The sequence below is a fragment of the Macaca thibetana genome, chromosome 7 (genome assembly GCF_024542745.1).
Source record: "Macaca thibetana thibetana isolate TM-01 chromosome 7, ASM2454274v1, whole genome shotgun sequence".
NCBI classification, from domain to species: Eukaryota; Metazoa; Chordata; class Mammalia; order Primates; family Cercopithecidae; genus Macaca; species Macaca thibetana.
This window is the reverse complement of record NC_065584.1, coordinates 4,407,890-4,434,605: the sequence shown is the minus strand read 5'-3', so window position 1 is coordinate 4,434,605 and position 26,716 is coordinate 4,407,890. Positions and strand designations below refer to the sequence as shown.

Sequence of the window (26,716 nt, the reverse complement as noted above, 5' to 3'; positions counted from 1 at the left end):
CACCTGTAATCCCAGTACTTTGGGAGGCCGAGGCAAGAGGATCCCTTGAGCTCAGGAGTTCAAGACCAGCCTGGCCAACATAGGGAGACTCTGTCTCTAAAATAAAGAAACGCTGAAAAATAAATTCAGCTCATCAATTTAAGTTTTTTAAACAAAGTGACAGATTGAATTATTTTAATTCAATGATTTCACACTAACAAGGGTGAAGTACAACAGCAAGGGCGCTGAAGTGCTGTTTCGGATGCTGTGGTAAGGGAGTTCTAGTCACCTTTGTGTCTCACTAGAGAATGATGAGGGGTAAGAATATTTCTTATTCTGCTCTGGTCTATTTTCAATGGGTGATTTCCTAGATACCAAAAGCTCTGGAGGTTAAACACAGCTCTATGACATTTCCAGAAAGATGAAGTTTCTACAGGCAACTCCGGAGTCACAAAAGTCCAGCTGTGAACATCCCCACATCACATGGTCTCCACAGGGACCCCTGTACCCTCCCAGCCCCGAGGAGCAGGCGCTGTCCAGCCACCGTTTTTCCCCTTTCAACACTTTCTTCAGCTACTCCCTGCTTCTTCACAGTCTCGTAACCCCCTTCTCCTCTCTCCTCCAATGCTTGTGCAGTTACGAGAAAAACCTGCTCTCCCCTCATCCCATTTCCTCCTTCTACTCATGGGGGACTCTTTCAAGTAAGTAAGTGTAAGAACAGAAACAGCAACATATCCAAATCAAAACAAAGAGGAACTATACCCTCATTTTGTGCAGAGGTTAGAGCTGGGGCGTCTCGCCCACCTGGAAACCACGGCGGCACATGATCACACCGCCACAGAGCCTCAAGGACGACATGAGCTCCAGGAGAACAGGAATTTTGTTTTCTTCACTGCTGCAATGCCTAGCACATCTTAAGTCCTTAAAAAATATTTGCTAAGTGAATGACAAGGGACGACAGCAGACTAGAAATGTCAACACAATTTTGCACAGAGGGAAAAAGCAAACCGATGAGTGGTATCTAACTCAGCAAAGCCAGAAAACCAGAACTTAACTGGGCAGCAGGCAACGAGACTGGGGAATGAGAAGAGGCGCTGAGATGGCTGAAGGCCTGTGGTTAATGGGCAGAAAAGAGCATGCACTTCAAGTCCACAGGAAAAGCAGTTAGATCCTCCCCCAGCAGCCCTCCTCCACCTCAGCCACCTTACCAGAAACCGACAGCTATGCCCCCCACCCCATAAACCCCAAGCAGGAGACCGGAAACTTCTCCCTGGGGAGACCTACAGCCCCAAAATAAAGAATTCTATCACTAACTTCTGGCAGTGGCCCTCAAATTGGCAGGGTCCACGCTCTATTTCCTGATGGTGAGACTCAACACTTAAAGTCTGCCCCATGCATACAGGGAGTTTCCAATCGGCCGACTCAAAATCATGGAAACACAGTCAATAATCACCAGATTTTCAGAGAGACGCCTCTAACAAAGAGAATGACCAAAGTAGAAAACAGGTGAAAAAGAACGAGCAGGAAACAGACAAGATAGGAGGCAAAGGGAAACATCTACATAACAGACGTGTGCAGGAATCAATAAAACATTAAACAAAGAGAAATGTGTCTAAAACACATTGCCTTCATGAAACAGAAAGAGGATGTTATAAAAAGGAAGACTGAGAACAACAACACTTTTTTTTGGAGACAGTCGCTCTCTGTCAACCAGGCTGGAGTGCTGTGGCGTGATCTCAGTTCACCGCAACCTCCGCCTCCCAGGTTCAAGCGATTCTCCCGCCTCAGTCACCAGAGTAGCTGGGATTACAGGCACCGGCCACCATGCCCGGCTAGTTTTTGTATTTTTAGTAGAGACGGAGTTTCCCCATGTTGGCCAGTCTGGTCTCAAACTCCTGACCTCAGGTGATCCACCTGCCTTGGCCTCCCAAAGTGCTGGGATTACAAGCATGAGCCACCACATCCAGCCTTACATTGAATTTTGGTTTCTGACATTGTATGTTTCATTTTTAAGTGTTCTTGGCTGGGCACGGTGGCTCATGCCTGTAAGCCCAGCACTTTGGGAGGCCGAGGCGGGTGGATCACAAGGTCAGGAGTTCAAGACTAGCCTGGCCAACATGGTGAAACCCCATCTCTACTGAAAATACAAAATTTAGCTGGACACGGTGGAGGACACCTGTAATCCCAGCTACTCGGGAGGCTGAGGCAGAGAACTGCTTGAACCTGGGAGGCAGAGGTTGCAGTGAGCCAAGATCACGCCACTGTACTCCAGCCTCGGTGACAGAGCGAGACTCTGTCTCAAAACAAAAACAGAAACAAAAACAAACAAAAATTCAATGTAAAAACTAGAGGATAAAGTTGAGAACCTTTCCTTAAAAACTCAGAACAAGGCCCGGCACAGTGGCTCATGCCTGTAATCCTAGCACTTTGGGAGGCCGAGGTGGGCGGATCACTTGAGGCAGGAGTTCAAGACCAGCCTGGCCAACATGGCAAAACGCTGTCTGTACTAAAAATACAAAAAGTAGCCAGGCATGGTGATGCACGCCTGTAATCCCAGCTACTCGGGAGGCAGAGGCACGAGAATCACTTGAACCTGGGAGGCAGAGGTTCCTGTGAGCTCAAATCACGCCACTGCACTCCAGCCAGGGCAACAGAGTAAGATTCCATCTCCCAAAAACAAACAAACAAACAAAAAACAAAAGAAAGAGCATTTTCAGACAGACTTGGTTCAAAAAATCTACCTCCGATGAATTCTTTCTCAGGAAGCTACTAGAAGATTCACTCCACCGAAAGATAAAAGACACAGAATCCAGAAAAGGGAATTCAACAGAGGAAAGAGACACAAATAATCCCTGCAAGGAATGAAAAGCACTCCAAGGACTGCTCAGTAGCAGGCCTGCAGGACACACAGCCCAGGCTGAAACAGAGAAGTGGCAGGTCTGGAAGGGATGAAGGTGATAAGATTATTTGAGGTGTTTAATGGAGGAGTTCTAATTAAACGTCTGGCACTAAATTCATGACTGTACACTGAAAACCAAACTAAAGAAAATCCGGCCGGGAGCAGTGGCTCACTCCTGTAATCCTAGCACTTTCGGAGGCCAACGCGGGTGGACTGCTGGAGGTCAGGAATTCAAGACCAGCCTGGACAACATGGTAAAACCCCATCTGTACTAAAAGCACAAAAATTAGCCAGGCGTGATGGTGGGTGCCTGTAATCCCAGCTACTCGGGAGGCTGAGGCAGGAGAATCACCTGAACCTGGGAGGCAGAGGCTGCAGTGAGCTGAGATCATGCCACTGCACTCCAGCCTGGGCAACAGAGTGAGCCTCTGTCTCCAAAAAGAAAAAAAAAAAACCAAAAATTTACTCCATGAGATTATTACAAGAAAAAAAAAAAAGAAAGAAAGAAAGTTCATTCCAATAACAGAAAAATATTTCCCTTAGTAAATTGTATCTTACATGGCTTAGCTGTGAAGACAGTTACCTAATAAAAACAGTGTAGACACTGAATATTAATTTAAACAAAATTATATAAACATATTTGGGACACAGAAAAAGAGCAAGGGGTGAATGTGTTTCAAGCAGCGGAGGGAGAATGTAGAACAGTTCTAAAGCCTCTTCTACAGCAGAAGTCAGCAGACAATGTCTAAAATGGAAAAATCAGAAATTAGCAGTACCAGCATACTATACAGAAACATGAAATTTAAGGCAGGCATTGCTCAGCACCCACCAATATCCATGGTTCTTGTATAGTAACAGCCCACCCTCGGCCTGCTTGGCTGAAGGAGGGTGGGATGGCCACCGTCTCAGATGGTGGCCTGAGGGTGGGAAAAGGCCACAGCCCCGGAGGCTTCTTGGAGCAAGGCCGTCCAACCGGCGCTGACTGCGGACACGTCAACTTCACGTGAGAGAAATCAACCTGATTTTATTTAAGTCACTGTCACTTTGTTCTCCATTACTGGCAGCTAAATGTGATCCTAACTAAAATGATAAGTAGAAACAGAGGAGTTAAAAGTGGCAGTCTGTGGGAAGTTGGAGCGCAGAGCAAGCAACTGGTAGAAGGACTGCTATCTTGCATGACAACCCAGTAGTACTGCTTGGTTTCCAAAACTAAGTAAATGCATTACATTGATAAAAGCTAAACTATATTTAAAGAAAATCACCCCACGGGGCATGGTGGGAAGTGTTGTTAACCTTAACTTTTTTTAAATTTGAGACAAAATTTTGCTCTTGTTGCCCAGGTTGGAGAGCAATGGCACGACCTCAGCTCACTGCAACCTCTACCTCCTGGGTTTAAGTGATTCTCCCGCCTCAGCCTCCTGAGTAGCTGGGATTACAGGTGTGCGCCACTAGCCCGGCTAATTTTTGTATTTTAATAGAGATGGGGTTTGACCATGTTGGCCAGGCTGGTCTCAAACTACTGACCTTGTAATCCGCCCACCTTGGCCTCCCAAAGTGCTGGGATTACACGCATGAGCCACTGCACTTGGCCATAACCTTAACTTCTAAAACTAATATTAGATGCGTCTTTTGGGGTCAATTTCAAATTCTAATACTGACTTGTGGATATCAAACTTTTTATTTTAAAGGCAACAAAATATGAAGGCATTGCAGTTTTGGAAAGGTGAAGTGATTGAAGAGAGTTTGAGACTGATCTGGCAGAGGTATTTAAAACTTCAAGTGGGAAAGGCATTCATTTAGGCCTGAGGACTTGAGAGCTTTAGCTAGGTCACTAACAATGAGAATAGAAAGAAAGGGCTAAAATAAAATAAAGATATTTCAAAGCAGGCACCTGCAAAGAGGCTTGAGGCTGATCACAGTCCTGTGAAGGAAAGAAATGCTGGTTAGAGGGCAGCTCCTCCAGAAACAGTTAGGGAAAATGCTCAGAACCTAGTTTACCCAAGGGGAGCGGGGAGCAGGCTGGAGGGCAGGTTCATACGACCTCCCCAAATTCCTCACACAGCGGAGCGCAGTGGCTCAAGGTTATAATCCCAACATTTGGGAGGCCAAGGTAGGAGGATTACTTGAGCCTGAGTTCAATTCCACCCTGGGCAACACAGCAAGACCTCGTTTCCACAGAAAATAAAAAATTAGCCAGGTGTAGGGGTGCATGCCCATAGTCCCAGCTATTCAGGAGGCTTAGACTGGAGGACTGCCCGAGCCTGGGAGGTCAAAGCCACAGTGAGACATGATAGAGTCACTACACTCCAGCCTGGGTAACAGAGCAAGACCTTGTCTTGGGGGGAAAAAAAAATTCCTAACAGTCTTCCAACCTACGACTCTGCGATTTTGGAGGTCAGGGAAATCATCATCTAAATTAACACTGGGAATCACCTTACAGTAGGTCCCAAGTGTTCTCCAAAGAGGCTCCAATCCAAGGACAGAATTTGAATGAAATTATATCATTCCATTCAAAGTTATCTTTGAATGTCTAATTCCTAAGAAAAACAAAAATCCAAAGTTCTCTATTACATATCGATTCTTTTTGCGGTTTTAATCAAAAAACAATTTTGTTGCCACAGTTACCTACCAATCAATAAAACTAAGCAAAAACCTAACCCCCAACACAGATTGTTTAAAATCAAACTGAAACTTGACCTTTATCTCCTAGTTAGTGGCTAGTCTATTGGGGGTGGGGGGGCGGGGAAGAAAGGTTACTACACACAGTTCACACTGCCAAAACACTTCTCATTTTAGATTTAAGGAGTGTGTGTTCCCTCTCATCTATTCCCATCAGCAAGAGAGCCTTTCCGTGAGCTTCTCACACAAATTTAAGGTAACCATAATATACTGTCGTCCCATAACACTAAGAATCTAAGAATAAAACAAACGTGGTCAAGGACTAATAGGTATTATGTCATAGGACTAACAGGTATGTTTTGGGAGGAGATTACATGGTAACATTGTTTTTGGTCTCTTCCAGCAAAAAAAAAAAAAAAAAAAAAAAAGCTTTCTGTCTCTTTTCAGAGAAAAGCATTTGACAGTTTCACTGTATTTAATATAGTTTGGAATTAACAGTCCTGTGTGCCTGCCTGTTTATCCAGCATCACTAATGTCAGCACAAACAGGAGATATCTAAGGGCACCTGGCTTGGCGACAAGAGGGAGGGTGGAGGCAAGCAGAGGTGCTCTCTGTCAACCCTGCAGTGTTGTGAGTTCTGTAATTTACATGCATTTGAGTATTTTGCTTGAAGGACAATTCACTGCACATTTTAATTTTTCAGGTAGCTCACACAGTGGTATCCTGAAGTGAGAACTATTTCTTCAAATCCAATTTTATTTCTTTGAAATCTAGATTTAAGATAGATGCTGTTCACTTGTAAAGCCCAACTGCCATGGAAGGAAGGGGTTTTTCTTTTTTGGAGGCAGGGTCTTGCTCTGTTGCCCAGGCTGGAGTGCAGTGGCGCAATCTCAGCTCACTGCAACTTCCGCCTCCTGGGTTCATGAGATCCTCCTGCCTCAGCCTCCCGAGTAGCTGGGACTACCCGTGCCACCATACCCGGCTAATTTTTGAATTTTTAGTAGACATGGGTTTCCACCTTGTTGGCCAGGCTGGTCTCAAACTCCTGATCCACTCACCTTGGCCTCCCAAAGTGCTGGGATTACAGGTGTGAGCCACCACACCCGGCCTGCAGTTTTAAGACAGAAAAGATAGAGCTGGGTTGTTAATGTTTAATGGTTTCAGCTGTCCCATCTCATGCTATTACAGTCAGTATCAAACAGCTACCATAGAACCTACATGATCTAAATTATATTATAACCTAATTTTTATCATGCAATCCTAATATTTCCCTATAATTCAGATCTTACTCAAAAGATCTATTTCTTAAGTCTATTATTTTAAAAAGTGTTCCCATGTTATGCAAACATTCTATCCAGAGAAATCATTAAGATAAAATGTATCTGAGCCAGGCACAGTGGCTCACGCCTGTAATCCTAGCACTGTTTATTATGAGATGTTTAGCACTGTGTCAGTTAATCCTTACTTATTAAATTCGGTGGTGTCATCCCACTCACACCTTGGGCTGGCCATCCCCACACTAACAGCTACAGGCATTCACATCCATGGAGGAGGACTCTGAGAAGATACTGTCACACTCCTGGTGAGAAAAGCCACAAATGAGGAACCACCCAGAAGACTGGGAGGATTAATTCTATTCATGAAGAGGAAGCACATCTCAAGAGAAGATGCCCCGGACGGGGAACTGGAAACCCATGTTCTGCCTCTGTGACGCGTGTCCACACCAGCATCAACCCGGAGGCCTCCGTCCTGGTCTGCAGGTCACACAGCAGCCAGGGCAGAAGACCACTGGGGCCTGTCCAATGCCCATAGGCTAGGATTTCAAACATCAGCTCCATCCAAATGCAACACTAGCTGTTACAAATAAGATGTGGGAAAAATATTTAACACATGAGACAGTATTTGTATATGACAAAGATGAAAGACAACAAATTCATCTCATTGGGTTGTCCGTATTTGTTACTATTTACATTTGGAAACTATAAAGTGTTTTATATGTTCCTTCAAATGTATCAAGATATTTTCAAAAATAGCATAAAGAAATATACATGCAAGGCTGGGCATGGTGGCTCATGCCTGTAATCCCAGCACTTTGGGAGGCCAAGGCGGGTGGATCATGAGGTCAGGAGTTCAAGACCAGCCTGGCTAACATGGTAAAACCCCATCTCTACTAAAAATACAAAAATTAGCCAGGCATGGTGGCAGGTGCCTGTAGTCCCAGCTACTTGGGAGGCTAAGGCAGAGAACTGCTTGCACCCGGGAGGCGGTGCTTGCAGTGAGCCAAGAACGCACCACTGCACTCCAGCCTGGGCAACAGAGTGAGACTCCGTCTCAAAAAAGAAAAAAAAAAGAAAAGAAATATACATGCAAAGCACAGCATTAAGGTCCAAGATTTCACAGAGGAAACCAATCAAGCTATAGGAAAATTAAAGACAAAAACCTACAATGAAAGTTGAAATGACTCGGCCAGGCGCGGTGGCTCACACCTGCAATCCCAGCACTTTGGGAGGCCGAGGCAGGCGTATCACGAGGTCAGGAGATCGAGACTATCCTGGCTAACACAGTGAAACCCCGTCTCTACTAAAAACACAAAAAAATTCAGCCGGGCGCAGTGGCTCACGCCTAGAATCCCAGTACTTTGGGAGGCCGAGGTGGGTGGATAACGAGGTCAGGAGATGGAGACCATCCTGGCTAACACAATGAAACCCTGTCTCTACTAAAAATAGAAAAAATTAGCCAGGCGTGGTGGCGGGGCCTGTAGTCCCAGCTACTCGGGAGGCTGAGGCAGGAGAATGGCGAGCTTGCAGTGAGCCGAGATCACGCCACTGCACTCCAGCCTGGGTGACAGAGCGAGACTCCGTCTCAAAAAACAAAACAAAACAAAAAATTAGCCGGGCATGGTGGTAGGTGCCTGTAGTCCCAGTTACTTGGGAGGCTGAGGCAGAAGAATGGCATGAACCTGGGAGGCAGAGCATGCAGCGAGCTGAGATCTTGCCACCGCGCTCCAGCCTGGGTGACAAAGTGAGACTCCATCTCAAAAAAAAAAAGTTGAAATGACTCTTGTCCCATGCAACCACTGTGGTGATAAGAAAATATGAGCCAAAAATAATAATATTTTATTTATTTTTAAGACAGGATCTCACTCTGTCGCCCAGGCTGGAGTGTAGTGGCACGATCACTGCTCACTGAAGCCTTGACCTCCCAAGCCCAAGTGATCCTCCCACCTCAGACTCCAGAGTAACTGGGACCACAGGTGTGCGCCACCATGCCCAGCTAATTTTTACATTTTTATAACATTTTATTTTTACATTTATTATAGAGACTGGGTTTTGTCAGGTTGCTCAGGCTGGTCTTGTCCTCCTGGGCTCAACCAATCCTCCACCTTGGCCTCCCAAAGTGCTGGGATTACAGGCATGAGCCACCACACCAGGCCACAATCTTCCTTTAAAACTTAAAAAGTTTACTACCTATACTTTCCAAATTTCCTCATTAAGCCTCCAAATCTGGGCTGAATCAGCTACTTTTCTTCCTTAAGTTCCAAGAATTCTCCACAATTGTCATTAGATACCTGGCAAGATTTGGGAAGTGGGGAAAGGTTGGCTTTTCCACATGACAGAAATCGATGTATCAGAGGTTTCAAATGTCATGGAGTGGTGAATCCAAAAACTGAACAGTACACTCACTGACAGCCTATATGTGTTTCCTGAGCAGAAGTAATTGAAAGTTAGAGTACCTAATATTGCTCTATAAACAGTTTTATTCAAAAGCATTATTCTGTGCTTTCCAATCGAAACAACTAGGCAATTCCAAGCAACATTAAATACTAACTGCACACACGTTAACTAGAAATACACCACTTTAGAGTTACAATGATGTATATGTTAACATAAATGAGTTTAAATACTTGTAAAATATATTGATATTTCATTAAAACACCACCTTCTAAGTTCATTCTTCTCTATAACTGAAAATTTATACTTTTGTGCAAACTGAGTTCCTAAGAGAATAATGTAGTTTGTAATCACAATTTCCAAAGAGCCAAAATATAACTTTGAAAACATGTCTATGTTATAGCACACAGTTCCTGTTTAGATTTGGAAAGGTCAGATCTCATAAAATGTGACCTCCACACCTGCTGAGAAGAGCTTCCTCCAGGGAAACCCACCAGTAATGCCTGGTGGAGAGAGGCGGCTGCACAACGGCCCACAGGGCCCCAGCCCTCAGACTAATCTCCTTCTGGGAACCAGGGCAGAGGCCAGTGGGACAACACCTTCCCAGCAAAACCAACTTTCTCTCTGTTTCCTCCTCCCAGTCACACTCACAGGTGGTGCACCAAGTTGAACCTGACAGTGGAACTGTGTGGGTTTCAACATCGAGTGATCAGAAAGGAACGGTAAACAAGCTGGATGCAGTGGCTCACGCCTGTAATCCCAGCACTTTGGGAGGCCGAGGCAGGTGGATCACCTGAGGTCAGGAGTACGAGACCAGCCTGGCCAACACCGTGAAACCCCATCTCTACTAAAAATACAAAAATTAGCCAGGCATGGAGGCGCGTGCCTGTAGTTCCAGCTACTCAGGAGTTTGAGGCAGGAGAATTACTTGGACCCAGGAGGTGGAGGTTGCAGTGACCCGAGATCGTGCCACTGCACTCCAGCGGGGGCAACAGAGCAAGACTCCGTCTCCAAAAAAAAGGAAAGAAACTGGAAACAAAATATTCAGATTTTAACATGCACCAAAGAACTCACTTTCAAAGCAATGGTGAAGTCAATTAATTATTCAGTTGGAAATCATGTCACTGACAAAGGATGCTAGAATGTAAATATTCTTAATTTACTGATACTATAACTAACCAAGAACGGTAGTTCCCACGGAAATAAAGCATCACAGGCTGTCCTTGATCTCAGGGCCTCTTTCTACTGCTGCTCTCACAAGATAGTGTGTAACATTTCACTACAGAGCAACTCAATAGAAGCCCTCTAAAGAATACTGCAACTTAAATTTTATTTGTAAACAAAATTCCAAATTCCAGTTACCAATCTGGCAGAGCAGGAGGCCTCACTGTGGAACACTTTCATTTGTTTCTTCGTATAAATATCAGCTTTATCAGCCCCAAAGATTAGAAATTACTGGTTCAAACTGAACAGTCCTAGCCCAGTGACGCAAATGACCCAAGGATAAGGTTTTCATAGGTCTGGCCTGAACATACGCATTTCCTCCTCCTACTCAGTGGTTTTAGGTGAGATAGTCTGAGGGTCTTGACAGCACACCGCTGTTAGGGAGAGATGAAGCAAAACGGTTTCACTCTGCGCTTTTACCTGTCTTTAGGATCCTAATTATCGTTAAATGGTTTAACCAAATTTCTGTCCTAAAAAAGCATAATCGGTTAGCTGACCAATGATTAAAACACAGATCCCGAACTAACTAGAGAAGGCATGCAAAAATCAGATGAGAAAGTTTTTAAGTGATAGCTCCAACTACCCCTCCAAATATCACAAAGGTCTAGCAGAATTGGAATTTAAAAAGAAACAAAAAAAAGTCCTCTTGCACGGTTTATTTAAAATAAAGCCTTAACCTTAAAATCCCCTTGAAGGTGTTACAGCAAAGTGGGTGTTCAGGCTATGGCCAACAAGGGGATGTAGACAGGCTGTCACCCAGGAGGGGCCGTTAGTGCTGGGCTCGCTGGAGATGCAAGGGGGTCCCATGGGGCAGTGGGCGAGGCAGATGCAGAAAGCACACCCAGCTGCCCCCACAACGCAGAGGAGCGTGGGGTGGGGAAAGCGAACTAATTCCACGCTGCCTCTGGACCCCAAAGGCGAGGTGCAGGGGCGGGGGCGGGGGCGGATATCCCAGGGAGTGCTGCAGGAAATGATATCCAGACTCGGAGGGTGGATCTAGGAAGCGGCTAGGGCGAGGGCCCGGCAGGGGGGAGGGGGTGGGAGTGGGAACGTAGGATGTGGCTCCGAGGGGCAGGATGAGGGGGCGGGACGATCGAACGCGGATGTCCAGGCTGGGGAGGGCAATGAGGGATGAAGAGCTAGCGGAGGGACGAGGACGCACGGAGCGGCTGGAGAAAGATGGGCAGCGGGCCCGGGGGCGCTGCCGGGGGGAGAGGAGGCGAAGCCCACCGGCTGGGTGGGCAGGAGGGCGGCAGGGTCTGCCCGGGCGGGCGTGGGGGTGCGCGGGAGGGGGCGCAGGGGTCGCAGGGCCGCAGGTCCGGCCCGGCCGGCGTGCACTTACCCCACTCGAGGAACTCGGCCACGTACTTGTCGCGGCGCAGGGCCGAGTGGCTGCACTCGGTGTACAGGCAGACGAGCACGTCAAGCAGCGTCTCCACGCTCAGGGCGCTCTCGTTGCGCCAGGGCCCGTCCAGGAGCAGCTGCTCCAGCTTCTTGAGCCGCACCTTGGCCGACATGGTGCCGCGCGGCCCGCTCCCGACGCGCCGGCCTCTCGCAGCCCGCTCGGCCAGTCCGTCAGGGCGCGCCCTCGGGGGCTCGGCGGCCGCGAGCCCCGGCAGCAGCGGCGCCTCCTCGCCGCCCCGTCCGCGTCGTCGCGCCCCGGCCTAGGCCGACATCTTGGGCTCCGTCCCGGCGGCGCAGAGTCTGGGGCGCCGGGCCCCGCGGGTCCATGGGCCGCTCTCCTCCCCTCGGTGCCGCCGCCCTCCCCGCTCGGGCGGCCCGCCCCCGCCTCGCCGCGCCCCCGCCGTCCACCGCCCTCAGCCCCGCCTGCGGCCGCGCCCTCCCCGCCGCCGCCGCCGCCGCAGACTAGGAGCGGCGAGGAGCCTAGCGCTGCGCAAGCCCGGCCGGCGCCCGAGCCCCGACCCCAGCCCCGACCCGGCGGCCCAGCCCCGCGGCCCGCAGCCAACCAGGGCGCGGCCAGCACCGGCGCAGCCAACCACTGCGGGGCCGGCCACTGCCGCGCTGACCTCAGCGCGCCGCCCCGCCCCGCGCCCGGCTCCCAGCTCCCGGCGGGCTCGGGCCTCGCCGCTTGCCGTAGGGAGCCGGGATGCTGGGAAGGCAGGGCCGGGCCCGGGGAGCGGCGCGGGGGGGACGGGCGGGGCGAGTGCGCCGCCGAGATTGCGGGGTCCGCGCATGCGCAGAGCGCGCCCCGGTGGGCGTGTGCGCCTTCGCCCAGCGGACCCGGTTCCCTCGGTGTTTGGGGTCCGACCGCGCGCGTTGCGGATCCTGGGGCCGAAGACGACCCCAAGTATCGAAGAAGCAGAATCGCGATCTCAGGCCGTCGGGCCCCGTCCCACAGTCCCCGCGGGCCCATGTTGCCTGGGGTCTCGGACCGGCCCGGCCGAGGTGGGTGTCGAGGGCCGCCCGGCAGGCGCAGCTCTGATGGCCTCGGCGGGGCTATTTAAAACGGCTTGTCCCAGCTCGAATTGGTCCTAGAAGACTCGGGTCCTACCCCTGACTTTACCGACGAGAGATCGAAGCCCAGACGGTGTGGGGTCAGGGCCCAGGCTTGTGGGGGCTGCTGCCAAGGCGGGAGCCAGCGTCCCCAGTGCCCGGTGGATTCGTGATGGCTTGCAGAGGGTTTCAGTTTCCACTGTCCAGCCCTCCCTGCAGACCAATACCTGGGTGTGACGGTTTGGTTGCGGGGCGGATATTTGTCTCCAGGCTGGGTTTGCCTGGCGAGTCGCTGTATTTACTAAGATTGTTGGTTAATTTGGGTGGCTGGGGGAGGGAGGTTGATGGAGATACCCCCCACCCCAAAAAACCCTTGGCGTCAGGAGAGGAGGGGCTATTCTGAAGCTTGCGGAAGGTCACCGAAATCGTGGGGGTGGGTGAGAGCTTCTGGGGCGCGCGAGTACAGGGGAAGGGGTGGAGCCGATGAAGGGGCAGATAGGGGTTTGAAGCCGGAGGCTAAGGGAGCCTGAAGCATAACTAATCTCTGGAGCTAAAAACAGGAAAGGGCCCGGCGCGGTGGCTCACACCTGTAATCCCAGCACTTTGATAAGCCGAGGGGGCGGATTGCCTGAGCTCAGGAGTTCGAGACCAGCCTGGGCAACACGGTGACACCCCGTCTCTACTAAAATACAAAAAATTAGCCGGGCGTGGTGGCGCGCGCCTGTAGTCCCAGCTACTCGAGCGGCTAAGGCAGGAGAATTGCTTGAACCCGGGAGGCGAAGGTTGCAGTGAGCCAAGATCGCTCCACTGCACTTCAGCATGGGCAACAGAGCGAGACTCCGCCTTAATAATAAGAAGAAGAAGAAGAAGAGTGGCTGCCTATGCCGGAGTTGTTGACCGGAACAGGGCGAGGAACCTTCTGGGCTGCTGGTAATGTTCTATGCCTGGATTTGGGTAGTAGTTACATGGGAGTACACATAAGTAAACATTCTTCAAATTGTCTTCTTAAGATCAGTGCATGTCACTGTGTGAATATGTATATAATACCTTCATTTCTTTTTTTTTTTTTTTTTTTTTTGAGACGGAGTCTCGCTCTGCCGCCCAGGCTGGAGTGCAGTGGCCAGATCTCGGCTCACTGCAAGCTCCACATCCCGGGTTCACGCCATTCTCCTGCCTCAGCCTCCCGAGTAGCTGGGACTACAGGCGCCGCCATCACGCCCGGCTAGTTTTTTTTTTTTTTTTTTTTTTTTTGTATTTTTTTTTTAGTAGAGACGGGGTTTCACCGTGTCAGCCAGGATGGTCTCGATCTCCTGACCTCATGATCCGCCCGTCTCGGCCTCCCAAAGTGCTGGGATTACAGGCTTGAGCCACCGCGCCCGGCCAATACCTTCATTTCTTAAAGGCAGGTGAAAACAATCTGGTGTTAGAGGTGCGAGTACTGGTCGCCTTTGGGGTATGAACTGGAAGCAGACACAAGGAGAGGCCTCTGGGGGGCTGGGTACATTCTGTATCTTCATCAGAGCCATCTTGTAATGTGGGTCTGTAAAAGTGTATAAATTCATCAAACTATTCTAAATATTTGCATGTTACTGTATGTGTATGAAACCTTAATTAAAAGTTGTTTTAAAAAGTCTGAGCAGATCACCTGGCTCAAAATCAAAGACTTCCCACTGGTTTTAGAATAGACACCAAAGTTTTTTTTTTTTTTTTTTTTTTTGAGACAGAGTCTCCCACTGTCGCCCAGGCTGGAATGCAGTGGTGTGATCTCGGCTCACTGCAACCTCTGCTTCTTGGGTTCAAGCGATGCTCCTGCCCCAGCCTCCCAAGCAGCTGGGATTACAGGTGTGTGCCACTACTCTTGGCTAATTTTTTTTTTGTATTTTTAGCAGAGAAGGGGTTTTGCCATGTTGGCCAGGAGGGTCTTGAACTCCTGACCTAAGTGATCCACCTGCCTTGGTCTCCCAAACTTCTGGGATTACCAGAGACCAAATTCTTTACCAGTAGAATAGCCAGATATCTGCATTTGTAGATATCTGGCCTCTTTTTTTCTTTCTTTTCTTTTTCTTTCTTTTGTTTTTATTTTTGAAACAGAGTCTTGCTCTTGTCGCCCAGGCTGGAGTGCAATGGCATGATCTTGGCTCACTGCAACCTCCGCCTTCTGGGTTCAAGTGATTCTCCTGCCTCAGCCTCCCTAGTGGCTGGGACTACAGGCACCTGCCACCATGCCTGGTTAATTTTTTTGTAGTTTTAGTAGAGACAAGGTTTCACCATTTTGGCCAGGCTGGTCTCGAGCTCCTAACCTCATGACCCACCTGCCTCAGGCTCCCAAAGTGCTGGGATTACAGGTGTGAGCCACTGTGCCTGGCCAGATCTCCATCTTTCATCCTGTCCCTGTGTAAGTTTTAACTGTATCCTCACAGGTGACTGGATGTAGACAATGTGCTCCCATCTCCTGATACCACAGGCTCTGCCTGGCCTGCCCAGCCCTCCCACCCTGTTCTCCGCCATGTCTCTTCAGCCTCTGACTCCAGTCTCCCTGATCTCCTTGCTGCTCCTCAGTGGTCCCTACTCCTTCCTGCCTCCCGGCCTTCGCACTTGCCTGCCCCTCTGCCTGGGATGCCCCTCCCACACTGCCTCCACTTTGTCCACTTAACCAAATCTCTCTTTCCACATGGCCTCTTCAGGGCAGCCTTACCTAACTCTCTGGGCGAGATCAGGCCCCAGTTCGCCCTGCAGGTTTCCTTCTCGGCACTTGATACAATGGGTATGTGGGGGTCTTGCCTCCTAGCCTGGACTAGAAATGTTTTTGTGCCTCAGTCTCAGATGTAAAGGCGGAATAATAGGACTGACCTCGGCATTTCAGTGAGTTTGGGAGGGGATTGAATGAGTTGATACCCAGGGAACACTGAAAACAGTGCTTGGCTCATAGGAGGTGCTGCTATCATACATTAGAATGAGTATTTCAGAAGCCAGGGACTCTATGACCAGCTGACAGATGGAGCAACCATGGGTCCTGGCTCTTGGCCCCTAGGCCAGGGAAGCCCAGCTGTATGTGTCCTCAGGCACCTGTGAACTTCTGCTATATCCTCACAATAAACTTCTACTTGACTGGCTCCAGTGAATTTCTGGTCTTTGCAACACACCAACCCCAGACTAAGCATAGTCTTATCCCCAGTAACCTAAAATGTACGCACTCTACAGCTACTTCAAGCCAGAAATAATAAATTGGTTCAGAAATCAGAATGTTGAGATTTGCAGAGCTAAACCTCTGGCCTTAACTTTAAATCTTCCCCCTTGGACCCCTTAGGACCTGAGATGAGCAAGGGGAAAGGGGGCTGTGCCTGGTGCCATCTCCTTCTTCCCCAAACCTCCCTTGGCTCGCTCAGCCCCCTTCTGCCCATCTAGAGCCACCACCGGGAAGGGAGAAGTGGGGAAGGGCTCCAATCCCATCTGGATTGGCAGAGGGTAAAGCTGACCCTCTCTCTCCTGGGAACATTCATGGGCTCCTTGGTGGTTCCCTACTGCTTTGTCTCCTGAAGTCCCCTTAACCCAAGCAGGTGTGCCACTGGGTGGGTGCTTACCTGGTGACTGTGGAGGGGAGGGGCCCTCTGCTCTTCCTGAGGGACTCTTGGACAAGACCTCAATGGCTCCATGGGTCTCATGCTTGCTCATCCACCCAGCTCACATCTGTCCTCAGGAAACACTGGCACACTTCTCGCCCCAACGTTAGTGAACAGGTGGATCCCAGCACAGCAGCACAGCTCTGCCTCCGAAACAGCACGTAAGCCCCTCCTTCCTGGCTAGGAGCCAACCCCTAGGCCACTGTGCCCTCCAAATGGAATACCAAATATTGAGCTCTCTGAGAAATCCCTTGGAAGCCCCCCTCACAGGCTTAAAGTGAAGGAAGGAGGGCCCGTCCTCTGTGTCCCTGGGCAGGATCACCTCACCAAACCTTCTCTTCCACTCTCATCTTTTATTCCTGAGTGTGGGACAGATTCCCACACATTTCCCTTGACAATCTACACGTGGCGATCTGACATAGCATTTGAGAAGTCCACATCTGCTCTCTCTTCTTGCCTCCTGGAAATTTCCATGTACTGTTCTTATACATTTACAAATGTACGCCAAAGGTCATTGTCCCTTTGGTGGACAGTCCTTGTATCGGTCTGCCCTCACTCTCTCTGTCTCCTGAACACCATGCCCTGTGAGTCTCCGCTCCAGCTCCACTCTGATCATAGGATTCTAGAGGGGCTGGCACCACATGTGACCCAAGACCCTAGTCAGCACTTCATCCCCCTTCAGTCATCATGTGACTGAAGCCAGGCCAATCAGAGAACTTATTTATGTATTTATTCATCTATTTTTTAGAGACAGGGTCTTGCTCTGTCATCCAGGCTGAAGTGCCTTGACAAAATCATAGCTCACTGCAGCCCCGAACTGCTAGGCTCAAGCAATTCTCCCATCTCAGCCTCCAGAGTAGTGGGGACTACAGGTATATGCCACCACATATAGCTAATTTAAAAAAATTTTTTTAGAGAAGGGGTCTTGCTATGATGCCCTGGTTGGTCTTGAACCCCTAGTCTCAAACGTCTTGCTCCCTCAGCAGATAACTTATTTAGAATGTTTTATACTGGCTGGGCGTGGTGGCTCACACATGTAATCCCAGCATTTTGGGAGGCTGAGGCGGGCAGATCATTGGAGGTCAGGAGTTCGAAACCAGCCTGACCAAAATGGTGAAACTTCGTCTCTACTAAAAATACAAAAAATAAGAATAAAAAATTAGCTGGGCATGGTTGTGCACACCTGTAATCTCAGCTACTTGGGAGAATGAGGCAGGAGAATCACTTGAACCCAGGAGGCGGAGGTTGCAGTGAGCCAAGATGGTGCCACTGCACTCCAGCCTGGGTGACAGAGCGAGACTCCATCTCAAAAATAAAAATAAAATTAAAATTAAAAAGAAGGCCAGGCGCAGTGGCTCATGCCTGTAATCCTTGGTTTGGGAGGCACTTCGGGAGGCCGAGGCGGGTGGATCACTTGAGATCAGGAGTTTAAGACCAGCCTGGCCAACATGGTGAAATCCTGTGTCTACTAAAAATATAAAAATTAGCTGGGTGTGGTGGCGCATGCCTGTAATCCTGGCTACTTGGGAGGCTGAGGCAGGAGAATCACTTGAACCCGGGAAGCAGAGGGTGCAGTGAGCAGAGATTGTACCAGTGCATTCCAGCCTGGGCAACAGAATAAAACTCCATCTCAAAAATAATAATAGTAATAAATAAAATAAAAAGTAAAAAGAATGTTTCATACTAAAACTGGGGGAGCTTCTTATCCCTTCCTTTAGACCAGGGGTGGGTAAACTTTTTCTGTAAAAGACCAGACAGTAAATGTTTCGGGTTTTGTGAACCCTACAGTCTCTGCATCTACCATTATAGCAAGAAAGCAGCCATAGACATTATAGAAAAAAATGAGCATGACTGTGTGCCAGTAAAACTTTATTTACAAAACAAGCAGCGGGCTAAATTTGGCCTGCAGACCCGTAGCTTGCTGATGCTTGCTTTACAACACAAGCTGTGATGGTGAGACTTAAGATCAACAGCCACAACACCCGTTAGAGAAAGAGAGCAAAATGAGAGAGAGATCTGGTTAAATGAAACAATAAATTTTCCTTTTTTTCTTGGCCAGGTGTAGTGGCTCATGCCTGTTAATCTCGACATTTTGGGAGGCCAAGGCGGGCGGATTGCTTGAGCTCAGGAGTTCGAGATCAGCCCAGGCAACATGGCAAAACACCATCTCTATAAAAATGCAAAAATTGGGCTGGGTGCGGTGGCTCAAGCCTGTAATCCCAGCACTTTGGGAGGCCGAGACGGGCGCATCACGAGGTCAGGAGATCGAGACCATCCTGACTAACGTGGTGAAACCCCATCTCTACCAAAAAAACACAAAAAACTAGCCGGGCAAGGTGGTGGTCGCCTGTAGTCCCAGCTACTCGGGAGGCCGAGGCAGGAGAATGGCGTAAACCCGGGAGGCGGAGCTCGCAGTGAGCTGAGATCCGGCCACTGCACTCCAGCCTGGGCAACAGAGCGAGACTCCGTCTCAAAAAAAAAAAAAATGCAAAAATTGGCCAGGTGTAGTGGTGTGTGGCTATGGTCCCAGCTACTTCGGAGGCTGAGGTGGAAGCATCACTTGAGCCCAGGAGGCAGAGGCTGTAGTGAGCCAAGATCACACCACCGCATTCCAGCCTGGGTGACAGAGCAAGCAAGACTCTGCCTCAAAAAGAAAAAGGAAATTAATTTCTGCTTCTAGCTTAGATGGTGTGATCGGGACCAGATTTACTCTCTTACCTGAAACAATGATAGATTAAAAAAAAAAAAAGAAGAAAGAAAAAAAGAGAGAGAGAGAGAAAGAAAATGGACAAATCACCTAAAACAAGGATTTTCATGACACTGGAAATCAGGCATCAAAGGACAGTAATTAGCCAAGCGTGGTGGTACACACCTGTAACTCCAGCTACTCTGGAGGCTGAGATGGGAGGATGGCTTCAGTTCAGGAGTTCAAGGCTGCAGTGAGTCATGCTGCACCATGCACCCCAGCCTGGGCGACAGAGCAAGACTCTGTCTCAAAAAAAAAAAAAAGAAAGAAACAAAACAAAACAAAAAAACAAACATACCCGAGAAATAAAACACATTACATACAGGGAAACAGAGATAAGGGTGACACCAAATTTCTTATTGGAAACCACTAAGTGAGAAGACATTGAAACAACATCTTTATTTATTTATTTATATGTATTTTTGAGACAGAGTCTCGCTCTGTTGCCCAGGCTGGAATGCATGCTTACTTCTGCCAACACGTTTTCTTCATTTCAGAGGCAGCTACTGGCTTACTACTGGGTCTTAATATAAACTGAATCTTCGGCCAGGGATACCAAGAAACTATGTGACCCAAGCTGTTTGGCCATCAAAAAGCAAATGCTATCTTATCCACTGACTCATAAAACTAGATATGTGGCCGGGTGTGGTGGCTCACACCTGTAATCCCAGCACTACAGGAGGCTGAGGTGGGTGGATCACCTGAAGTCAGAAGTTCGAGACCAGCCTGTCCAACATGGCAAAACCCTATCTCTACTAAAAATACAAAAATTAGCAGGGCATGGTGGTGCGCACCTGTAGTCCCAGCTACTTGGGAAGGAGGCCAAGGCAGGAGAATTGCTTGAATCCAGGAGGCGAAGATTGCAGTGAGCCAAGATCATGCCACTGCACTCCAACCTGGGTGACAAAGCAAGACTCTGTCACAAAAAAAAAAAAAATACACACACACACACACACACACACACACACACACACACACACACACCCAGCAGCATTCCATTGTAAGATGAGAGTAGGCCCAAACATTTCCAGGAGGAACAAGTAAACTTCCTGAGTAGGTGCCTTAGACTCTTAACAGTATTTGCTCCTACTGTTTTGCAACATTTGTTTTCTTTTTGGTTTTTTGTTTGTTTGTTTGTTTTGTTTTGTTTTTGAGACAGAGTCTTGCTCTGTCATCCAGGCTGTAATGCAAAGACTCAATCTCGGCTCACTGAGACCTCTGCCTCCTGGGTTCAAGGATTCTCCCGCCTCAGCCTCCCAAGTACTGGGATTACAGGCATGCACCACCACACCTGGCTAATTTTTGTATTTTTAATAGAGATGGGGTTTCACCGTGTTGGCCAGGCTGGTCTTGAGTCAACCTCAGGTAATCCACCCACCTTGGCCTCCCAAGCATGAGCCACTGTGCCCAGCCATTTTGCAACATTTCTTTTTTTTTTTTTCTTTTTGAGATGGAGTCTTGCTCTGTCACCCAGGCTGGAGTGCAGTGATGTGCTCTTGACTCACTACAACCTCCACCTCCCAGGTTCAAGCAATTCTCATGCCTCAGCCTCTCGAGCAGCTGGAATTACAGGCATGTACTACCACACCCAGCTAACTTTTGTATTTTTAGTAGAGACAGGGTTTTACCATGTTGGTCAGGTTGGTCTCGAACTCCTGGCCTCAAGTGATCCACCCACCTCAGCCTCCCAAAATGCTGGGATTACAGGCATGAGCCACCGCGCCCGGCCCTGCAACATTCTTAACCTGCAGCTATGCCTTCATGGAGAATACTTTGTGATCAGTCAACAGAAGATGAAAAAGTGGGTCTGGTCCGAAATTTTTTCTGCCTGGAGTGCTAGCTTCCATTAGAGGTAGACGTCTAGTGCTTTACAGACATAGGAGAGGCCCAGAAAGTCAGCATTGAAGAAAAATCCTTGCAGAAGACAAAACTTGTCCAGTGATTCACAGGCTCTAGCTAATGGGTTGGCTGGACAATTAGAGACTTGACTAAAATGTTCCAGGTGGTCTTCCGGACAGGCAAGGGGATGGATTTCTCAGAATGGACACAGAGTACCCATAGGAATGAATGCTCATTCATTCACGGGCACTTACTGCAGAGGAGGCTCTCAGTACCCAGGCAGACAAGACGGCCTCTTCTGAGGACATCCATTGGCCTCCTCCCTCCCCTTCCCCAGTGCTGCTCAAAGAGCCTGTGGACAGATGACTGAGGCAGCAGAGAGGGAAGCTATGTAGGGGCTCAGAAGCATGACCTTTCCTCACCGAGGCTGATTTGGTATCCATATGGCTGAGTGCCCAACCCTCACAGCAGGGACCCACCCTGAGCTCCTAATGTGGTGCCGTTCCCACAAGGTACAGTTGCTGGTGGCCAGCTTGATGACATTGGACCCCTTCCATCACGGAAAGGGCAGTGATTTATCCTCGCATGTTTTAGGTAAGGACTTGTTTTTCCAGCCACATACTTCTCTCAGCACTACCATGTGTGAACTCGGACAGCGCTTTATTTATCCATCATCATGGCATCTCAAACACCATCACTTTGGACTGAGGGACTCATTTCACGTTGAAGGCAGTATGCCGGAGAGTTCATGGCTGTGAAATTCCCTGAATTTACCATGCACCCCATCACCCAGAAGCAGCTGGTTTGAGAGAATGGAGGAATCGTCTGCAGAAGATGCAGTTAAGGTGCCAGATGAAAGCCAATAGCCTGTGAGGTTAAGGTACCATCCTACAGGGTGTGGTGTGTGCCTCAAGCCAGCAAATGGTATGTGGTACCATCCCCCGATACCCTGAATGCATGGGTCCAGGAACTGAGCAGTGGGGGCAGGAGGGGCCCTTCCCATTACTACACCAAATAACATACTGGAGGAATTTTGCCTTCCTTCCTGTGTGTGACCTTGGGCCAGTGTCCAGGAAAATGTTTCCATCAGGAAACACAGTCATGGTTTCGATGGATTATGGTGGAACTGCCCCTCCCCCTACTGGCAATTTCCGGTTCCTCGTGCCACTGAACCAACAGGCAGACAAGGGATCACTGTGCTGGCTGGGATGACAATCCTCATCCTCAGAGGGAGTTTGCATTGAATCGATTCTCACACTGAGGCAAGGCGTGACTTACCACAGTCATGCACCACATAATGATGTTTTGGTCAGTGACTACCGCATACATGACAGTAGTCCCATAAGATTATAATATTATGTTTTTACTGGACCCCTTCTATGTTTAGAGACACAAATTCTTGCCGTTGGGATACAGTTGCCTACAGTGTTCAGTACAGAAACATGCTGCACAGGTTTGCAGCCTAAGAGTAAGAGCCTGTATCGTACAGGCTGGGCGTGTCCCGTCTAAGTTTGTAAGCTCACTCTGTGATGTCCACGCAACAACATTGCCTGATGACACATTTCTCAGAATGCATACCTGCCACTAAGTGACGCATGACTGTACTTTCTTTTTTTCTTTTTCTTTCTTTTTTTTTTTTTTTTTTTGAGAAAGGGTCTTGCTCTGTCACCCAGGCTGGAGTGCAGTGGCACAATCTTGGCTCACTGCATCCCTGACCTTCCCGGCTCAAGTGATCCTCCCGACTTAGCACCGACACCCCACCCCCGCCCCTTTTCAAGTAGCTGGGACTACTGGTATGCACCACCATACTTGGCTTTTTTGTTGTTGTTGTTGTTGCATTTTTTTGTAGAGTTGGAGTTTCACCATTTTGCCCACGCTAGTCCCAAACTCCTAGGCTCAAGTGATCCGCCTGCCTTGGTCTCCCAAAGTGCTGGGATTACAGGCATGAGCCACCACACCCAGCTGTGACTGTACTTCTTGCTTAATATTTTTTATTATCAGGAAAAGGGAAGGGAGCTCATTAAAGACAAGAAATAAAGGAATCAGATTCTGAAGGAAGAAAAGTTTGGCTATCCCACCAAGGCTTTAAAAAAAGAAAAAAGTGCTGGCCAGGCACGGTGGCTCACACCTGTAATCTTAGCACTTTGGGAGGCTGAGGGAGGCAGATCACTTGAGCCCAGGAGTTAGAGACCAGATTGAGCAACATAGGGAGACCCCGTTCTCAAAAAAATACAAAAATTAGCCAGGTACCGTGGCTCACGCCTGTAATCCCAGCACTTTGGGAGGCCAAGGCGGGCAGATCATGAGGTCAGGAGTTCAAGACCAGCCTGACCAACATAGTGAAACCCCATCTCTACTAAAAACACAAAAATTAGCCAGGCATGGTGGCGAGTGCCTGTAATCCCAGCCACTCGAGAGGCTGAGGCCGGAGAATTGCTTGAACCTAGGAAGGCTGAGGTGGGAGGATCACCTGAGCCTGGGAGGTGGAGGCTGCAGTGAGTCGTGATCGCACCACTGCACTCCAGCCTGGGGGACAGAGTAAGACCCTGTCTCAAAAGAGAGAGAAAAAAAAGTGTTGCTGAGGAGCCAGCCGAGGGGAGAGGCCATGGAATGGCGGCTGAGGAACGTGGCCTGGGCAGTGTGGCTCAGGGGCATCCGTTGGCAGGTTGCTTCCCTCCTGCCCATTCCCACCCCCTGTCACCTCATTGAAGAGGCTGGCAGTGCCCGGCTCTTAGCCTCAGGTTGGTGCACACACAGTTGAGGGTGACGGGACGTCATGTGCCCTGGGTGCTGGAGATGCAGGGCAAGCGTGGAGACCAAAGGGCAGCAGGGTGGATAGCTGCTGGATAGCTGCCTTTGCCCCTCCACACCCACTCTTCACCCTGCTCTGTATCCCAGATGGGCTGCGCCCACAGGCCACCTGGTCCTCCAACTGCTGGGTTTGGCCAGTGGGGGCTCTGGCATGTGGCTGGGAGCTGGGGGAGAGGGGGGGAGTACTTGTTCCCCAGATTTCCCTGGGAGCTGCGCCTTGGCCACGTCTTTCTACTGAAGTCTGGGGTCCCTCTCCTCGGAGCTTTTCTCTCCAGGATCCGGCCACTCTTCCCTCCTGCCGTCCTCAGAGGACCCAAAGGTGGAAACAGCTCCCTCCCTGCCTGACGTGCTGGCACCCTGCCCACACCTTGGCAAGGTGGCCTCTCTCATCCTCTCCTCCATCCCCTGTGTCAGTGTGAGCCCTTCTGGGACTGCCTAAGACACAACATGCACAGTGACACTCATTGCAGTGCTCCTGGTTTTAAAAATGAAAGCTTAGGCCAGGCGCAGTGGCTCACGCCTGTAATCCCAGCACTTCAGGAGGCTGAGGCAGGCAGATCACGAGGTCAGGAGTTTGAAATCAGCCAGGCCAATACGGTGAAACCCTGTCTCTACTAAAATATATATATATAAATTAGCCAGGCGTGGTGGCGTGCTCCTGTAGTCCCAGCAACTCAGGAGGCTGAGACAGAAGAATCGCTTGAACCCAGGAAGCAGAGGTTGCAATGAGCCGAGATTGAGCCACTATACTCCAGCCTGGGCAACAGAGCGAGACTCCTTCTCAAAAAACATAATAAAGGCCAGGCGTGGTAGCTCACTTTGGGAGGCTGAGGCGGGCAGATCACAAGGTCAGGAGATCAAGACCATCCTGGCTAACACGGTGAAACTCTGTCTCTACTAAAAACACAAAAAAATTAGCTGGGCGTGGTGGCAGGCACCTCTAGTCCCAGCTACTCGGGAGGCTGAGGCAGGAGAATGGCATGAACCCGGGCAGGTGGAGGTTGCAGTGAGCCGAGATGGCGACAGAGCGAGACTCCATCTCAAAAAATAAAATAAGTAAACAAACAAATAAATAAATAAACAAAAATAAATAAAAATAAAATAAAAATAAAGATAGCCTAAGTGTCCATTGATAGACAAATAGGTAAACAAATTATGGTGTATCTATAACATGGAAGCCAGGTAGCACTAAAGACGTGAGGCAGGGCCACTCGTTCCAGCAACCCAGCGTGGCTGGCCACCCACGGCATGCACGGTTCTGGGTGCTGAGGACTCCAGGGTGTCCCTTCTGGTCTAGGGGCAACAGGCCGCGTTCACCAGGACACAGGGGAGTAAAAGAGAATTTCGGAGAGGGATGAGGGTTGCAAGAACAGTGGACGGTGTAACTGGTGTGTGAGGGGTGCCTGCCTTACAGATGGGGGAGGCTAGGAAGCCTCTCTCCAGCGGCGACTTTTTAGGGAGATGCAAACAGCCAGGAGGAGGCAGCCCTGTGCAGCCTTCCAGGCACAGCAAAGCTCAGGGCACAGATGGGAGCCGAAGGTGGCTGCCGTGGGATGCTGGGGTGGTGCGCAGGGCCAGCCCTACAGGCCTGGACGAGCACGGCTGGGCCTCATAGGTGGGAGTCTCTGCAGTTCCCCTTCCCTGCCCAGCATGGAGGAGTCTCCAGGCCCACGGCCATGGTGACCCTGGCATTGGTTCCTAGGGTTTCCTGCTGCCTAACTCTGCAGCTCTTCTGAACGGTGTTTCTCCTCCTCATTCTCAACATCCATGCTGACCACATTGAAGGTCAAGCAATTGAAGGTCAAGGGCCAATACCCTGCCAGGGCCAGACACAAAGAGAGTGCCCACAGAAGTGTCTGTGAGATGGAAGGAGGCAGAGAGCCTGTGATGAGGGGGACAGGAGGGGATGCGAGGGGCCGTAAGTGCTGCGGGAGGTGGGGGGCCATCTGGAAGGTGGCCGGGTGCATCAGGTGGTGGGGTAGGGGAGGGCGACAGCCTCTCTCCTCCTCTTTCTTCTACTCTGCAGTGGTGGTGGCGGCCAGGGAGTCAGGGGAGTCATTATCCTGGAGGCCCAAGTAGCCAGGGACACGTGCATAGTCTCAGAGAGCCAGGAGGCCGGTCCTGTAGACCCCACCAGGACCCGGGAGAGGGGAGCCAGGCTGGGGACAGCCTCAGAGCAGAGCTGGACTGTGGGCCAGTGGCCCTGTATGCAGGCTTAAAACTTTGCTGTCAACCAGGGTCCCAGCAGGAAAGAGCTGGCACCCTCAAATTAGGGTGAGTCCAGGTGCGTCTATTTGGAAAGAGCCCAATGGGGGGTCCACCAGGGCTGGTGCAGGAAGGAGCTGGCAGCAGCACAGCTGTCACCACCCATGTACCACATCTTCCAATGTCCTCAGGGCCACTGCCACCTCTCTCCTGGCTCTGTGCCTGGGAGGCAGCCTGTGTGGGCACCGTCGGCCTCGGCCCTCTGGTTTGCACTTGGGGTCAGCTCCTGGAAGTCCTGATGGAGGTCGGGAGGGAGGGAGGAGACAGCAGAGGGTTTTTATCTCCCAGCTCCTTCCCTGCTGCATGGCCCCGGGCAGTGACCCCGTCCAAAAGTCACTGTCCTGTCCAGACAGCCAAGAGTCAGCGACACAGTTTGCTCTGCGTTCCAGTCTCTGAGGCCTTCACTTCTTCCTTCTAGCCGTGGGTGGGGCCAGCCCTGGGGCTGGCAGCTCTGCCAGGCCTACACTGTCCTCTCTGAGCCTGCTGCCTCTCGCTTCTGGGCACCCTGGTCTAACCCTGGCCACAAGCCCTGCCCTCCTGATCCCCTCGCAAATGTCCTTCAGGGCAACGCTCCACTGCAGCCAAGAAT

The 26,716-nt window shown here is 49.9% G+C and overlaps 2 protein-coding genes across 6 annotated transcripts in view; one reads left to right on the top strand and one right to left on the bottom strand.

Annotated features, from left to right (window-relative positions):
* Positions 1-12,311, bottom strand: part of CDC42BPB (CDC42 binding protein kinase beta) — a 135,733-nt gene extending 123,422 nt beyond the window's left edge. For 2 of the 5 annotated variants that reach the window (XM_050798354.1, XM_050798356.1), the window contains exon 1: positions 11,735-12,311. In XM_050798354.1, coding sequence (XP_050654311.1) covers positions 11,735-11,909 — 175 coding nt within the window. In that variant the 5' untranslated portion in view covers positions 11,910-12,311. The remainder of the gene's footprint in view (positions 1-11,734) is intronic. The other 3 variants (XM_050798355.1, XM_050798357.1, XM_050798353.1) reach the window with 2 other exon arrangements.
* LBHD2 (LBH domain containing 2) overlaps positions 1-26,716 on the top strand; it is a 151,720-nt gene that overhangs the window by 107,175 nt on the left and 17,829 nt on the right. The window lies entirely within an intron of this gene.